Raw genomic sequence first — 17,653 nt, forward strand, 5'->3', positions numbered from 1 at the left:
TCCGTTTCCTTGATCTTTTAGCAGAACTGACTTTCATGACTCATTGAGAGAAGCCTAATTTAGGGAAACTCAGAACTCTTGTTCTTTTGGAAGGAGAACTTACTTTCAGGTCTCATTTCCAGTTGAGCATTACGCATGTGTCTACCTCTGGTCCTTTAACAGTTTTCTTGATTTAGGTAGAATCAATTTGAATTGGTTGTTTTAAGAATTTCTGCATATCAGTATCACACCTGAAATGAATTTCAAGAAATTTGCTAATTTCTAGAACATACCCTTACACTTATGTGCACGGGGGAGGAATGGGATATCAGCGATGTAACAGCAGCAAACTCTTTTTGTGAGATGTGAAGTTGTCAGAGTAGCTGGGGCATTACCATTCTTAATTACTCTGGAGTTTTTTATGTTCCTAGCTTGGCGAATGCATAAACGGTCTAGGTGCTTCTATAGGGTAGAAAATGGGGTCTCACGTGCCAATAGGCACCAACTTTTTGATCACCTGACCCAATTTGGCCATTGTTATTACTATGAATATGTACATATCATGGAGTCTAATGTACAGTCAGCATCCAAGGTTGCTAAGAAGAGAGTCTAAAGCTCAGCAATGATTGCACTAACCTTGTAAAGACCCTGTTTTTAATCATTTGGCTTGTTTGAATCCAATCAGTGAAATATTTTAAAAAGTTTTATATATATTTACTCAGAATTCCCTAATAAGATGTATGAGATTGGGTTTCCTAAACTAGACCATCCTTTTAATTAGTGTAAAGTGATGAGCAGATGTCCAGCTTAGGAATTGTCAACATTGAATTTCACAAAGGAATCCACTTTACATGTGACTCTACATGAGACAGACATCTTCAGAACAGACATAAGTCTTCAGAACAACCTATCTGATAAACACACAGTGAACATCGGGAGATGCCATTCTTAGTTTTCAGTCTTAGTCTGAAAACTGGGTCTAAAATTTTTTTTTTCTATTCAAGTTTCATTCCAGGACATCTTAAAGTTTTGTCCTTTCTCACTGGTTGAGCTACGTAGTGAATTTTTTGTTTATAAAAAGTAATTTTAGTGCCCTGTGTAACGTCAGTCTGATATGTGGTGCTTCAAAAAAGTCACATTTTTGAAGAGCCAGTGTCCATGTTTCCAGGTGAAGACATGCAAATAAAAGGGTTTCCGGTAACGTCCACCATTTTGTATCCAGTCTAAAAGCTGCTGCATCCTTTTGTACAGCCGTGGACCAAAATGTTATTATTTGTGGTGTGTCCATCTTGAGCTTTTATGTGTGGCTGACTGTGTGCTTTGTTCTCTGTGCCCGAAGCTTGTCCACCTTGTCCGGTTGATGTTTGAGTCTAGAAAAAAAATTGGAAAAGTTGAAGAAAATGTTAAAGAACATTAAAAGCTCCACATCTCCTTAATTCTCAGGATCAGTGAGGATCCCAAAAGTCAGCACCCAACCGATCACAAAGTGATGACATATGAGATGGGAAACACTTATTCAAGATCTATGATTGCTGTCATTGAATGGATACCGTAAACTGTTTATTACTGGAGGGTGAAAATCTGTCCTGGGCAAGTGATGATAACATAGATTTAGGGCTGAAACGATTACTCAATTGAATCGACACAAAAAAATAATCGAAGAAAGATTAGATTGGATAGGCACTCGGACATCTAGAGTAATGCAGCAAAAATAGGGTTTTATTTACAAGAATATATCCCAGCAATAAGGACAATTAAAATACAAAAATAAAAATATAGATAAAATATTATATTGCAATAATTACACTCAATAATAAAAATATAAAAAATTGAGATGAAAATGGATACAATTGTGCAAGCAGTCCATATAATGAATAATAAAAACACTCTGATATGGAGGTATCTTAGTCCATTAATGCACTTTGATCCACTAGATGTTCAATGTAATGGAATGAGGCAAACAGTTCATATGGCACTTTAATCCACTAGGTACTCCATAAACTGTATCGGGATAAACAGTTCATATGAAGAATTCTCCTTATTGTGTTTTTTTTTCGATCGATAAAACACTAGCTAGTGTGCAGTGCACGGAAAAGAAGAGGAAGGAGCTGTAGAGCGGCGCCCCTACAGGAAAGGTAAGTATTTTATTTCACTGGTGCTAGGGACATGGCACTGAAAGGGGACAGCTGGCAATGGATGGCATGGAGGGGCAGATGGGAGTGGGGGACATGGAGGGGCTGACTGATGGCAGTGGGGGACATGGAGCTGCTGATCTGATGGCACTGGGGGAGTGGGGACATGGAAGGGCTGATCTGATGGCACTGAGAGAATAGGGGACATGGAGGGGCTGATCTGATGGCACTGGGGGACATGAAGGGGCTGATCTGATGGCATGGCACTGGGGGAGTAGGCGACATGGAGGGGCTGATCTGATGGCACTGGGGGAGTAGGGGACATGGAGGGGCTGATCTGATGGCACTGGGGGAGTGGGGGACATGGAGGGGCTGATCTGATGGCACTGGGGGAGTAGGGGACATGCAGGGGCTGATCTGATGGCACTGGGGGAGTAGGGGACATGGAGGGGCTGATCTGATGGCACTGGGGGAGTAGGGGACATGGAGGGGATGGTCTGATGGCACTGGGGGAGTAGGGGACATGGAGGGGATGATCTGATGGCACTGGGGGAGTAGGGGACATGGAGGGGCTGATCTGATGGCACTGGGGAAGTGAGGGACATGGAGGGGCTGATCTGATGTCACTGGAGGAGTTGGTGACATGGAGGGGCTGATCTGATGGCACTGGGGGAGTGGGGGACATGGAGGGGCTGATCTGATGGCACTGGGGGAGTGGGGGACATGGAGGGGCTGATCTGATGGCACTGGAGAAGTGAGGGACATGGAGGGGCTGATCTGATGCCACTGGGGGAGTGGGGGACATGGCAGTGGATGGCACGGAGGGGCCGATGGCACTGCGGGAGTGGAGCTGAAGGCACTGGGGTGGGGGAGAGCTGAAGGTACTGAGGGAACAGAGCTGATGGCACTGGGGTGGGGGGAGCTGATGGCACTGGGGGGATTGTGGAACTGATGGCACTGGGGGAACTGATGCACTTGGGCTGATCGCACAGGGGTGTCACAACCAGGCAGCTGAGAAGCTCTGACAGAGGCCTTTCAGAACCTCCTCCTTGAGTTTCTGTGTTGTGATATTCAGCTCCTCCTCTCGTCAGCCTCTCTCAGCTGTCATGTGTTGGACTAATTGCTTCCCTTTAAATTCTTCCCCAGAAGGCTTTTCTGAGCGGCTTATACTACTTCCTGGAGTGTGTGTGCACGCTGACTCTGTCCTCCTGTTTGCGTCAAAGCTAAGTGTTGTACCTTTATCTGTTATTATCTGTTTGCTGGATCCCAGGTGACCCTGACTCCCTCCGTATCTTGTGTAGGGAGCCGGTGGTCGTGTCCCCTCACTATTGTAGGGTGCTCAGGGCTTTATAGTCAAGGTTCGTGGATATGCAAACCTCCACCATTCGGATCTTTGCATAGGCTGAGCAGCCAGGGAAAGTGCCAGGTCTTCTGCAGGGGTCTCCCTTGGTTCCTTAGTTTTTGGATCCAGCGAGTCGTTTATACATGTTGCTTTGCCTTGTTTCCTGTACACCGTCCGTGACATTATAAGCCGCCATAACCGTCTCAAGCATGGATCCGGTTTCACTTTTGGCTGAACGCTTCCAGGGTCTTTCATTGGAGGTAGCTGATCTCCGTAAGACTTTTTCTCAGCTTCAAGTGACCGGTTCAGCTTGCGTTCATGGAGTTTGTTCTGAGCCTAAGATCTCGCTCCCGGATACGTTCTCCGGGGGTAGTGAGAATTTTGTGCGTTTTAGAGAGGCTTGCAAACTCCATTTTCGCCTTCTTCCCCACTCCTCTGGTGATGAGGAACGGAGGGTGGGGATCATTATATCGCTGCTCAGAGGTAACGCTCAGTCCTGGGCCTTTTCGCTGCCGGAGGGGGCACGGCCTCTCCGTTCAGTGGATGAATTCTTTTTAGCCCTGGGTCAGATATATGATGATCCGGATCGTATTGCTCTGGCTGAGTCTAAACTACGTCTATTATGCCAGGGTAAACAATCCGCAGAAATATACTGCTCAGAATTTCGGAGATGGGCAGTTGATACTGGTTGGAATGATGCTGCGCTCCGAAGTCAATTTTGCCATGGTCTTTCAGAGGGATTGAAAGATGCATTTGCCTTTCATGAGAGGCCTATTTCTTTGGACTCTGCTATGTCTCAGGCCGTTCGTATTGACAGGCGTCTTAGAGAGAGAGGAGAGATGTCTCCTTCCTGTCATACGCAGTCCCAGGACAGTGCAGCGGTCCCGCTCTGTGCGCAGGGGTCTCAGTCGCCGTCAGCCCCTTCTGAGCAGGAGCCCATGCAGCTGGGGTTGATTGCTTCTGACAATAGAAGATTCAGCTCGCATGGGAGGGTTTGTTTTTGTTGTGGAGGTATAAATCATTTGGCAAATATTTGTCCCTCTAGGAGATTCAGGCAGTTTTCTGGGAGTAATAAAGAAACAAACAGGAAAAAATCTTTTAAAAATGTTCCGTCTGTTACTATTGGCAGGGTTGAGGCGGAAATTGAAGGTTTTCCATTTGCTTGTAGTTCCCGTTTTGTCCTGCCGGCTAGGGTGGCGCTAGAGAGCAAGAACATTTTTTGTGAGATTTTTGTGGATAGTGGAGCAGCGGTTAATCTCATTGATAATCAATTTGCGATAACTCATGGTTTCCAGGTGCGCACTTTGGGAAAGGATATTCCTGTTTTTGCTATCGATTCCGCTCCACTTTCTCAAAAATCATTAAAGGGCATAGTTCACAATATCCGTTTAATTGTGAGTGATGCTCATGTTGAGGATGTGTCATGTTTCGTCCTTAGCGGTTTACCCACCCCTCTGGTGTTGGGGCTGCCCTGGCTCACTAAGCATAACCCCACCATTGATTGGCAAGCGAGGCAAATAAATGGTTGGAGTGACTTTTGCAGAGAGAATTGCCTCATGACATCTGTTTCTGAGGTTGCTACTAAGACTGTACCATCTTTTCTCTCTGAATTTTCGGATGTCTTCTCTGAGAGTGGAGTTCAGGATTTGCCCCCGCACAGGGAGTACGATTGCCCTATTAATCTCATCCCAGACGCCAAGCTGCCTAAATCTCGTTTATACAATCTTTCCCAACCTGAGAGGATCGCTATGCGTGCTTATATCTCTGAGAGTCTGAGAAAAGGACACATACGACCCTCGAAGTCACCTGTTGCCGCTGGTTTTTTCTTTGTTAAGAAAAAAGATGGTTCTTTAAGACCTTGTCTGGATTTCAGGGAGCTGAACAATATCACAATTCGTGACCCTTATCCGCTTCCTCTGATCCCGGACCTATTTAACCAGGTTGTTGGGGCTAAAGTCTTTTCCAAATTAGATTTAAGAGGGGCATACAACCTGGTCAGGGTCAGAGAAGGGGACGAATGGAAGACGGCCTTCAATACCCCTGAGGGCCATTTTGAAAATTTGGTTATGCCTTTTGGTTTGATGAATGCCCCAGCCGTTTTTCAGCATTTCGTGAACAGCATTTTTTATCATTTGATGGGAAAATTTGTATTGGTGTATTTGGATGACATTTTGATTTTTTCTCCCGATTTCAAAACTCATAAGGAACATTTACGTCAGGTCTTGCTCATCCTGCGGGAGAATAAATTATATGCGAAACTGGAAAAATGTGTGTTTGCGGTTCCAGAAATTCAATTTCTGGGGTTTCTTCTCTCCGCTTCTGGTTTTCGCATGGACCCCGAGAAGGTCCGCGCTGTGCTTGAGTGGGAGCTTCCTGAGAATCAAAAGGCACTGATGCGTTTTTTGGGCTTTGCCAATTATTACAGGAAGTTCATTTTGAATTATTCTTCTATTGTTAAACCACTCACTGATATGACCAGAAAGGGGGTAGATTTTTCTTCTTGGTCAGTAGAGGCGCGTAAGGCTTTTTCTGATATCAAGGAGAGTTTTGCTTCCGCTCCCATCTTGGTGCAACCTGATGTTTCTTTACCCTTCATAGTTGAGGTTGATGCTTCTGAGGTGGGTGTGGGGGCGGTCTTGTCTCAGGGTTCCTCTCCTGCCAAATGGCGACCGTGTGCCTTTTTCTCAAGAAAACTCTCCTCCGCAGAGAGAAATTACGATGTGGGAGATAGGGAATTGTTGGCCATCAAGTTGGCTTTTGAGGAATGGCGCCATTGGCTAGAGGGAGCCAGACACCCTATTACCGTATTTACTGACCATAAAAATCTGGCCTACTTGGAGTCAGCCAAGCGTCTGAACCCGAGACAGGCCAGATGGTCGTTGTTCTTTTCTAGGTTTAATTTTGTTGTCACGTTCCGCCCTGGAGTTAAGAATGTGAAGGCAGATGCCCTGTCACGTTGTTTTCCGGGAGGCGGGAATTTTGAAGACCCGGGTCCCATTTTGGCTGAAGGTGTGGTGGTCTCTGCTCTTTTTCCTGAATTGGAGGCAGAGGTGCAGGCAGCCCAGTCAGAGGCTCCTGATCTTTGTCCTCCTGGGAGGTTGTTTGTGCCTCTCGCTTTAAGACACAAGATTTTTAAAGAACACCACGATACGGTCCTTGCTGGGCACCCGGGGGTAAGAGCCACACTGGATCTCATCGCTCGGAGATTCTGGTGGCCTGCGCTTCGTAAGTCGGTTGAGGGTTTTGTGGCAGCCTGCGAGACTTGCGCTCGTGCCAAAGTCCCTCATTCACGGCCATCAGGTCCTCTCCTTCCCTTACCCATTCCTTCCCGTCCTTGGACACATCTGTCCATGGACTTCATAACGGACCTGCCTCGTTCCTCGGGGAAGACTGTGATTCTGGTGGTGGTGGACCGTTTTAGCAAAATGGTGCATTTCATCCCTTTTCCTGGTTTGCCCAATGCTAAGACGCTGGCGCAGGCATTTGTTGATCACATTGTCAAATTGCACGGTATTCCTTCAGACATAGTCTCTGATAGGGGCACGCAGTTTGTTTCCAGATTCTGGAAGGCTTTCTGTTCTCGCTTGGGGGTTCGGTTGTCATTCTCTTCTGCTTTCCACCCGCAGTCGAATGGCCAGACAGAGCGCGTCAATCAGAATCTGGAGACATATCTGCGTTGTTTTGTGGCGGAGAATCAAGAGGATTGGTGTTCTTTTTTGTCCCTTGCTGAGTTTGCTTTAAATAACCGTCGTCAGGAGTCCTCTGATAAGTCACCATTTTTTGGTGCATATGGGTTTCATCCACAGTTTGGGACTTTCTCGGGAGAGGGGTCTTCTGGTTTACCTGATGAGGACAGATTCTCCTCGTCTTTGTCATCTATTTGGCAAAAGATTCAAGATAATCTAAAGAGCATGAGTGAGAGATATAAGCGTGTGGCTGATAAGAGACATTGTGCTTGGTCCGGACCTGAATGTTGGTGATCTGGTGTGGTTGTCTACCAAGAATATCAAATTGAAGGTTCCCTCCTGGAAGTTGGGTCCTAGGTTTATTGGGCCTTACAAAATCCTGTCTGTCATCAATCCTGTTGCATACCGTCTTGATCTTCCTCAGACTTGGAAGATCCATAATGTTTTTCATAAGTCCTTATTGAAACCTTATGTTCAACCCATTGTACCCTCGCCTTTGCCTCCTCCTCCGATTATGGTTGATGGGAATCTTGAATTTCAGGTCTCTAGGATTGTGGATTCTCGTCTTGTCCGCGGTTCTCTTCAGTACCTTGTTCAGTGGGAGGGGTATGGTCCTGAGGAGAGGATGTGGGTCCCAGTGACGGACATTAAGGCCTCTCGTCTCATCAGGGCTTTCCATAGGTCCCATCCTGAGAAGGTGGGTTCTGAGTGTCCGGAGTCCACTCGTAGAGGGAGGGGTACTGTCACAACCAGGCAGCTGAGAAGCTCTGACAGAGGCCTTTCAGAACCTCCTCCTTGAGTTTCTGTGTTGTGATATTCAGCTCCTCCTCTCGTCAGCCTCTCTCAGCTGTCATGTGTTGGACTAATTGCTTCCCTTTAAATTCTTCCCCAGAAGGCTTTTCTGAGCGGCTTATACTACTTCCTGGAGTGTGTGTGCACGCTGACTCTGTCCTCCTGTTTGCGTCAAAGCTAAGTGTTGTACCTTTATCTGTTATTATCTGTTTGCTGGATCCCAGGTGACCCTGACTCCCTCCGTATCTTGTGTAGGGAGCCGGTGGTCGTGTCCCCTCACTATTGTAGGGTGCTCAGGGCTTTATAGTCAAGGTTCGTGGATATGCAAACCTCCACCATTCGGATCTTTGCATAGGCTGAGCAGCCAGGGAAAGTGCCAGGTCTTCTGCAGGGGTCTCCCTTGGTTCCTTAGTTTTTGGATCCAGCGAGTCGTTTATACATGTTGCTTTGCCTTGTTTCCTGTACACCGTCCGTGACAAGGGGGGAACGAAGGGTGTTGTGAACTAATGGCAAGGGGTCTGATGAGTTTTTATAAAGGAAAACAGTCTGTGTCATTATTGGCAACCAATGTGCCTGCACTATAACCTACAAACAGATGTAGCAAATTTAACTTGACTCCGAACACGTTAAATATGCAGCTGCAGCAAATTGACATTGAACACAACAAAAAACACTGAAAAGTGGCAACTTAAAGGGGTTGTCCCACAAAAAATATTCTACAATTTTCAAACCACTACCTGGATCTGAATATCTTTGTAATTGCATTTAATGAAACATTTAAAATATCGACTGAGTTATTCAGTAAAATGTATCTGTATAGCGCCACCTGCTGTATGTTTTTTCTTATTTCTTTGAGCTGCTCACTGAGAAGGCCGCACATGCTCAGCTTCATCCTTCAACTGCCTCCTGAGCTGTGATAGGTAGAGCATGGACACGCCCTCTGAGCTGTGATAGGCAGAGCATGGACACGCCCCCTGAGCTGCAGCAGAAAATACACTCCCCTGAGCTGTCAGCTTGATATAAATCTAGCAGAGCAATGACTGGGGAGATCTCTGGATCCATGTGAGGTACAGGGCTGCTTCTAGCTGCATTCACAATTCTGCCAGCCTCAAAGCTGAAATCTCCCACATCTTTGCATTCTCGGCAGTGTGCCTTTTACACCAGGCACTGCCCAGTCTGACGTAGGAAAAACTAACTGCCTCACTGGATTTGCAGTTTAGGACCAGTGCAAATGACAAAAAAGCATTGCTTAAATTTTTGTTTAAAGTGAAAAATGATGTTGAGTGAAAAGACATATCTCAACCTACTGCTGCCTAGGGATTAAATTGGCCACTTTTATGAAAAATTATATTTTGGAATAGTCTCCATCGCTGTCTGCAGTAAGAAAGGAAGTGAGGAGTGAACAGAAAGTTTGTAGAGCACATATCCGCTCTCCTGACATATCTGTCTTATTCACATTTCCATGTCCGTGAAAAAATCGTGTTTCATCCATAAAGTTGTCCGTGTGGTATCTGTGTTTTGCCCTTTGTGTGTCATCTGTATTCCATGGACAGTGAAATAGCAGCGGTCAGTGAAAAATGGACCAAACAGGGACGCAACACGGATGCCATCTATGTTGTGTCACAGATTTTTCACGGACTCGTAGACTTTAATAGGCCTGTTTAGTCTGCATCATAGATCAAAGTACTGCATGTCTTCCTGATTTTTTCACTGATCCATGGCGAGTAAAAAACTACTGATGTATGAGCCAATACATTAAAATGAATACGTACGCACAGCAACGTCAATGAAAAACAGAAATGTGAACGAGGGCTTGGACTACATTCACACACATGGCTTCGAAAAATGGACACACTGTCAGTTTTTCATGGCCATTTTCAACCAATTTTGCATCCATTTTATGTCTGTCCGGCCGTTGCATAAGGTTTTAATGGCTGTAAAAAAAAGTGGATGATTGTCATTGGCATTTTATCTAAATCCCATCCTCTGCACTATACATAATGTCCTCCACAGTGGCCCCCAACATTAATAATGTCCCCCATAGTGGCCCCCAGCATTAATAATGTCCCTCATAGTGGCCCCCAGCATTAGTAAAGTCCGCCATAGTGGCCCCCAGCATTAATAAAGTCCCCCATAGTGGCCCAGAGCATTAATAATGTCCCCTAGAGTGGCCGCCAGCATTAATAAAGTCCCCCATAGAGGCCCCCAGCATTAATAATGTCCCCCAGAGTGGCCCTCAACAGTAATAATGTCCCCCAGAGTGGCCCCCAGCAGTAGTAATCTCCCCCAGAGTGGCCCCCAACATTAATAAAGTCTCCCATAGTGGCCCCCAGCAATAATAATGTCCCCCAGAGTGGCCCCCATCATTAATAAAGTTCTCCATAGTGCCCCCCAGCCTTAATAATGCCCCCAGAGTGGCCTTCAACAGTAATAATGTCCCCCAGAGTTGCCCCCAGCAGTAGCAATGTCCCCCAGAGTGGCCCCCAGCATTATTAATGTGCAGCATTTTTTTATACTGAAAGGAAAACAAATTACTCACCTCATCCACTTTCACAGGCAGGGACAGTCAATTTTCACTTGATGCAAAAGAACCTGCGCTCCCCATGTGATAACATCATAATGCACTTCCAGCGATCATGTTGGTAGCGCATGTTGACATCATCACGCTGGCAGTGCAGGTTCTTCTGCATCAAGAAAGGGGTGATTGTCTCTGTGCGTGCAAGTGGATGAAGTAATTTTTATTTTAACTCCTAAAAGGCCTTTTATTACCACTGTATCAGTTTTTAACGGCCGTTAGACAGGTGCACTCATTGATTTTAATGTCCTTCTAGTCATGAAAACGGCCATCCATCTGGACCTGTCCTATTTTTTTATGGCTGATATTCACTGGTCGTTAAAATGAGGTCCATGTGAATAGCCCCATTGACTTTAATTGGTTCCAAAAATGGCCGTGTGACAGTCATTACAAAAATGGCATATGGTCGTTTGAATGTAGCTGTAGTGAGTTTTTGCTTTCCTCTTGAATAATAATGCTGAAGTGAGGCTGAAGGTACACTAATCTATCTCAGGCTGTATAGCAGTGAGAGATATGAGCTACATCTTTTAAAGCAGATAATCTAAGCGGTGCTAGCCACTATTCAGCCAGAGACAGAGTCTTTAGAAACCAGGTCAGGAGTAAGATCTGCAAGTAATATCTGATCCCATTCCCAACCTGGTCTCTACCGGTTCTATTTCTGGCTGTATGCTGGTTCGCACTGGTATTGTTTTAAAGGTTACATTCTTATCTTTAAAACAAGTACTGTTTCATATATCTAGCTGCTGTACTATTTGAGTAGTTTAATGCAGCCCCCCTTTACCCAGTAATGGTTTCAGACTGCATAGAGGAGGGGAATTGGGCAGCAGGGGACATGCTGACTGGATTCCGAGAGAAAAGAGAGAGCTATAGATCTTCCTTTCCTTGTATAACTAGTGTATATTACCCCAGGGGGAGGGGTGACATGGACTTATGTGCATGTTATCCCATCCTCCCCCATCAATTACAAGGCATGCTTGCTTCCAGATCAAGGCTTAAAATATGTCAAACCAAACACTAGCACCACACTGTCCCTATCCTGTCCCTTTTTCTATGTGCTTTTATTGTCCAAAAGTAGTAATATACAGTACAGACCAAAAGTTTGGACACACCTTCTCATTCAAAGAGTTTTCTTTATTTTCATGACTATGAAAATTGTAGATTCACACTGAAGGCATCAAAACTATGAATTAACACATGTGGAATTATATACATAACAAAAAAGTGTGAAACAACTGAAAATATGTCATATTCTAGGTTCTTAAAAGTAGCCATCTTTTGCTTTGATTACTGCTTTGCACACTCTTGGCATTCTCTTGATGAGCTTCAAGAGGTAGTCACCTGAAATGGTTTTCACTTCACAGGTGTGCCCTGTCAGGTTTAATAAGTGGGATTTCTTGCCTTATAAATGGGGTTGGGACCATTAGTTGCGTTGTGGAGAAGTCAGGTGGATACACAGCTGATAGTCCTACTGAATAGACTGTTAGAATTTGTATTATGGCAAGAAAAAAACAGCTAAGTAAAGAAAAACGAGTGGCCATCATTACTTTAAGAAATGAAGGTCAGTCAGTCCGAAAAATTGGGAAAACTTTGAAAGTGTCCCCAAGTGCAGTCACAAAAACCATCAAGCGCTACAAAGAAACTGGCTCACATGCGGACCGCCCCAGGAAAGGAAGACCAAGAGTCACCTCTGCTGCGGAGGATAAGTTCATCCGAGTCACCAGCCTCAGAAATCGCAGGTTAACAGCAGCTCAGATTAGAGACCAGGTCAATGCCACACAGAGTTCTAGCAGCAGACACATCTCTAGAACAACTGTTAAGAGGAGACTGTGTGAATCAGGCCTTTATGGTAGAATATCTGCTAGGAAACCACTGCTAAGGACAGGCAACAAGCAGAAGAGACTTGTTTGGGCTAAAGAACACAAGAATGGACATTAGACCAGTGAAAATCTGTGCTTTGGTCTGATGAGTCCAAATTTGAGATCTTTGGTTCCAACCACCATGTCTTTGTGCGACGCAGAAAAGGTGAACAGATGGACTCTACATGCCTGGTTCCCACCGTGAAGCATGGAGGAGGAGGTGTGATGGTGTGGGGGTGCTTTGCTGGTGACACTGTTGGGGATTTATTCAAAATTGAAGGCATACTGAACCAGCATGGCTACCACAGCATCTTGCAGGGGCATGCTATTCCATCCGGTTTGCGTTTAGTTGGACCATCATTTATTTTTCAACAGGACAATGACCCCAAACACACCTCCAGGCTGTGTAAGGGCTATTTGACCATGAAGGAGAGTGATGGGGTGCTGCTCCAGATGACCTGGACTCCACAGTCACCGGACCTGAACCCAATCGAGATGGTTTGGGGTGAGCTGGACCGCAGAGTGAAGGCAAAAGGGCCAACAAGTGCTAAGTATCTCTGGGAACTCCTTCAAGCAGTAATCAAAGCAAAAGGTGGCTACTTTGAAGAACCTAGAATATGACATATTTTCAGTTTTTTTTACACTTTTTTGTTATGTATATAATTCCACATGTGTTAATTCATAGTTTTGATGCCTTCAGTGTGAATCTACAATTTTAATAGTCATGAAAATAAAGAAAACTCTTTGAATGAGAAGGTGTGTCCAAACTTTTGGTCTGTACTGTATATACTACACATACAGTATGGTGCAAAAGTTTTAGGCAGGTGTTTAAAAATGCTGCAAAGTAAAAAAAAAATAATAAATAGAAGTGTTACAATTATTTTTTTTCTACGACTATAGTCAGGTGTATGATTAACCAATTGTACCAAACAGGTGAAACAGATCTCCATTTTCATATGCAGGTTGAAAGAGTCATCAACTGAAACAGAAACAGCTATGTAGGAGGCTTTCAACTAAGAATAAGGAACAGTCACACTCTGCTACAAAGGTGAGGTTGTAGAAGACAACTGGTCACAGGACATAGATCAAGGTAAGACTGAGAACAGCAATAAGACACAAGGTTGTTATACTCAGGTACACAGGTTTCAAAGCAGATTTGGGTTTCAAGATGCTGTTCAAGCTCTTTTGAAGAGTACAAAAAATGGGCAACACTGAGGACTGTAGAAGCAGTGGTCAGCCCATGAAAACGTCCGTCAGTATTTTTTCCATACCTGCCTGAAACATTTGCACAGTACTGTATTGCCAGAGAATAACACATTATTTATGCAAAATGGTGAGGGGCAGGGGCAAAGTTTTCTATATCTAGTTATGCGCCCGTGTGTCACGGACGTTCCCGTGGAAGGTACCAGGAGATCTGAGAGACTGGCAACACGTGGGTTAAATTAACAAGTTCCTTGTGGATCTTATTGTGTCTGTGTTTTGGTGAATGCCACACCCCTTGCTTTAGGTGTTCCTTGTTGGTAATTTACCTTCCCCATAAGTAGCCACTTCTCACTCTTGGAAGTGCGGTTTATAGATTTCCTTCCTGTCTTCTTACTGGCTGGTCGGTTGTACTCTGTGGTGCTTCTGGAGTTGCCAGCTTTCTACTTTAAGCTAAGTCTTGTCTTTTCTTATCGTACTGTGTTTGTTATATTCCCTGCTGTTTGTATCTCGGCCTGAGACAGAGACTTCCATTCGTCCATCTGGGGAGGAATAAGTTGTCTCTGGTCCTAACCTTATTCCAGGGCCTTATAGGGAAATAAGGGTCTAGCTATACTGAATATGAATATTCCTACCTTCAAGGTTTATTCATATTGATAGGTAGTTAGGGCCCGGATTAGGGTTGTTTAGGAGGTGACTTGTTCCTTCCCTAATTTCCAGGCCCAGTTACTGTTCCCCTTCCCCCCTGTGTTCAGTGTGGAGTTTTCCCCCCACACTGATCGTGACACTGTGGTTGTCTGCCTGTCTATCTATCTATCTATGGACGTACAGAGATCTCATAGGGCCCCATAGCAAAACTCAAATGGGTCCCTGTGTCCCACCCAGTTTACCAGTATATTTGTGACAATCACTCCCAGGAAAGGTAAAGTGCAATGCCCTAAACTTCTGATGAATGTATGCTTTTTTTTATTAAGTGGAAGAAATTTTAATTAAAAAAATACTGAAATAAAAAAAAGTCGCCCTCCACCTCACCCACATCTGATTTATATGTCAAAAAAGGTTGAAAAGGTGCTTCACGAAACTGGCATTCATTCTGACCAACATATTTCTCAATGTATTTACCAGACATCTGGCAAAAATACATTGATAAACCTGCTTCTCTTCTATTATAAAGCTGGCTGTCTGCAGCCACCACTAGGGGGAGCTCAGTGCAGAGGAATTTATATAGTTATTTACTAGAATGGGAGCTGAAATAATCTATTTAAATTGTGCTCCGCCTAGTGGTGGCTGCATGAAAAATCTGTGTTTTCTTGTTGGGAAAAGGAGTAGTGTACCACAGGGCCCCTTCTCCCCTGGGCCCAAAGCAGTTGTGTGGTCTGCCTTCATTAAAAATATGCCACACTATCTACCTAGCTATCTATTTATCCACAGTGGCATGCAAAAGTTTGGGCACCCCTTGTCAAAATAACTGTTACTGTGAACAGTTAAGCAAGTTGAAGATAAAATGATTTCCAAAAGGCATAAAGTTAAAGATTAAACACATTTTTCAACATTTCAAGTAATTTCAGTGTATTTTTGGGTCTTGTACAATTTTAGAGTAAAAAAAGGAAAGGAGTACCTTTCAAAAGTAGGGAACTCATGGAGATTTGAGGGATCAGACTTTAATTGAGGTCTCAGACCTTAAATAGCCTGTTAGAATTAAGGCTTGTTCGCAATCATTGTTACGAAAGGCCAGATTATGCAAATTTCAAAGCTTTATAAATACCCACACTCTTCTAACCTTTTGTAATTAAGAAATGGCAGATCAGTGGAGGTCAAGATAAGTTCTGGAAGACCAAGAAACATCTCAGAGACAGTTGCTCATAGGCAAATCAGAGCCCCAGCTTCACTGCAAAAGACTTTCAGGAAGATTTAGCAGACTCTGGAGTTGTGGTACATTGTACTGTTCAGCGACACCTGCACAAATACAGTCTTCATAGAAGACTCATCAGAAGAAAACCTCTCCTGCATTCTCATCACAAAATTCAGTGTCAGAAGTTTGCAAAAGAACATCCAAACAAGCCTGATGCATTTTGGAAACAAGTCCTGTGGACAAATGAGGTTAAAACTCTGTTGCCACAATGAGCAAAGATATGTTTGGAGAAAAAAGGGCATACATTTCATGAGAAGAACATCTCTCTAACCATTAAAGGGGTTGTCTGAGTTTTTTTTTTTTTGTTCTTTGTATGTTTCTAAATAGGCAAATGAAAGGACTTTACAATTCGGTTACTTTATCTCCAGTTGCTGCTTTCTCAGATTTCACTGAGGTTCACATGACCTGTGATGTCAGCCTCTCTTTCTGCTCTGTTTTATTATTTTATTATTTTGTGCACAAGCACAAGCCTGAGAGAGCAGATATGTGCCTGTACACGAGATGTCACTGTGCTGGCCACGCCCCTCTGCACTGCCGGCTGCTGCTTATTGCTCTCTCACTGGATTCTTGAGGAAAAACATTAACCCCCTTAGCTGCACAGACTCAGAGCTGAAGGCTTTACTGAGTAGCTGCAGGCAGTGAGAAGACAAATGCTGGACACAGGAGCTGACAAAGGAGTTTTGCAGAGCATTGCACAAGAACAGGTAGGGGGAAAATCCTGTGGGTATCAGCAGTGTCATTGTACAGCTGGGACTTGTAGTCCTACAAATACAACATGCTGCTGAGTCTCCCAGCAGGCAGACATGTCACTCAGGGCAGCTATTGTATTCACTCCATTTGCAGAGCAGGGGGAGGGGCAGAGATTGTTGTTATTGCAGGTAACAAAGGGCCAGAAGAGAACCAGGGAAATGAGGAAATATATTTTTTTTTTGCCAAAAACTTGCTTAGCTTAGTTATATATTGCTGCCCATCAGATTTACAGTGCAAATTTTATTTTTTTTCCATAACTCAGACAACCCCTTTAAGTATGGGGATGGATTAATCATGCTTTGGAATTGTGTTGGCATGGGAAACAATTCTCAGGTAAGGAAAGAACAGATTCAATGAAATTCTAGCAAATTCTGGAAGCAAGCATAACAACCAACTGTAAAAAAGCTGAAGTTGAAAAGAGGATGGTTTCGACAATTAGATAATGATCCTAAATACTCCTTAAAATCCGCAATAGACTACCTCAAGAGGCGCAGGCCGAAGGTGTTACCATGGCTTGGATTTTAACTAACAAGTATTGATCACTATGGAGCTGCAGTAACTTGCTTTGTGATTAAATTACAAAGTAAATGATTATACCATTGATAAACTGCTGCATTATCTTAGCTGAAAGTTCTTTTGACGCACAAACAAGACAAGCTAAAAGAGTTCAAAAGAATACCCGAGGGTAAAACAATGTCCTTTTTATAGAAATGATGGTGCAATGATAAAATAAGTCACTTACAAATGTAGTACTAATATGCCTAGAGTTCTCACTAGGGCTATCAAGAGGCCACTAAAGGTGGTACTATAGTCAAGGTCTTTACTGTCATCGCACAGTACTCACACAGTTACACTGATACTAAATACATACAGTAGTTCCCAATTAATTGGCAATAACTTACAAATGTGTGGTCCATATGGGACCCAGTTAGTCTGTACCCCTTCCACAGAACCCACCAAATGTATATTGTGGGTCTGAAAAGGTGCCCCCAGTCAACTGGATGTTGATATCAGCACATCAGGGAGATGAAGAGCCGGCTAGGGAGTGCTAAAAACTGAACCCAGCGGCAGGGACAAGGTAAGTATATATGATCACTACCGCTGGTTGGCCACTCTGTGAGGTCTGATATAATGTTGTATAACTCCTTTAATATGCAAATTAGGCCTTTGGGGCAATGAGGGTGTCACCATTACTCTTGTTACACCCAAGTTCCACTCCTTCCGCTGGCCAGCCCCTCCCTGGCTGGGTTGCCACTGTCTGGACCTGTCAATCAAAGCCGTTAGGATGAAGCTGACTACAGAAAGGAGTAGCGTTTGGGTGTAATAAGAGCAATGGTGATGCCCAGGGTTGCCAAACATCCAGAAATTTATGGACAGTCCATAAAAACAGGCAACTTTTTTTCTGTGTTTGTGAAAAAAGTAGATGTGT

The 17,653-nt window shown here is 44.2% G+C and overlaps 1 protein-coding gene across 1 annotated transcript in view; it reads right to left on the bottom strand.

The window, feature by feature from the left end:
* Nucleotides 1-1,147: 1,147 nt before the first annotated feature.
* The window catches only part of STK32B (serine/threonine kinase 32B), a 282,862-nt gene continuing 266,356 nt past the window's right edge, over nt 1,148-17,653 (bottom strand). Inside the window, exon 10 of the mRNA XM_044282748.1 lies at nt 1,148-1,349. Coding sequence (XP_044138683.1) covers nt 1,277-1,349 — 73 coding nt within the window. The 3' untranslated portion in view covers nt 1,148-1,276. The remainder of the gene's footprint in view (nt 1,350-17,653) is intronic.

Source organism: Bufo gargarizans, chromosome 1 (assembly GCF_014858855.1).
Source record: "Bufo gargarizans isolate SCDJY-AF-19 chromosome 1, ASM1485885v1, whole genome shotgun sequence".
Lineage (NCBI taxonomy): Eukaryota > Metazoa > Chordata > Amphibia > Anura > Bufonidae > Bufo > Bufo gargarizans.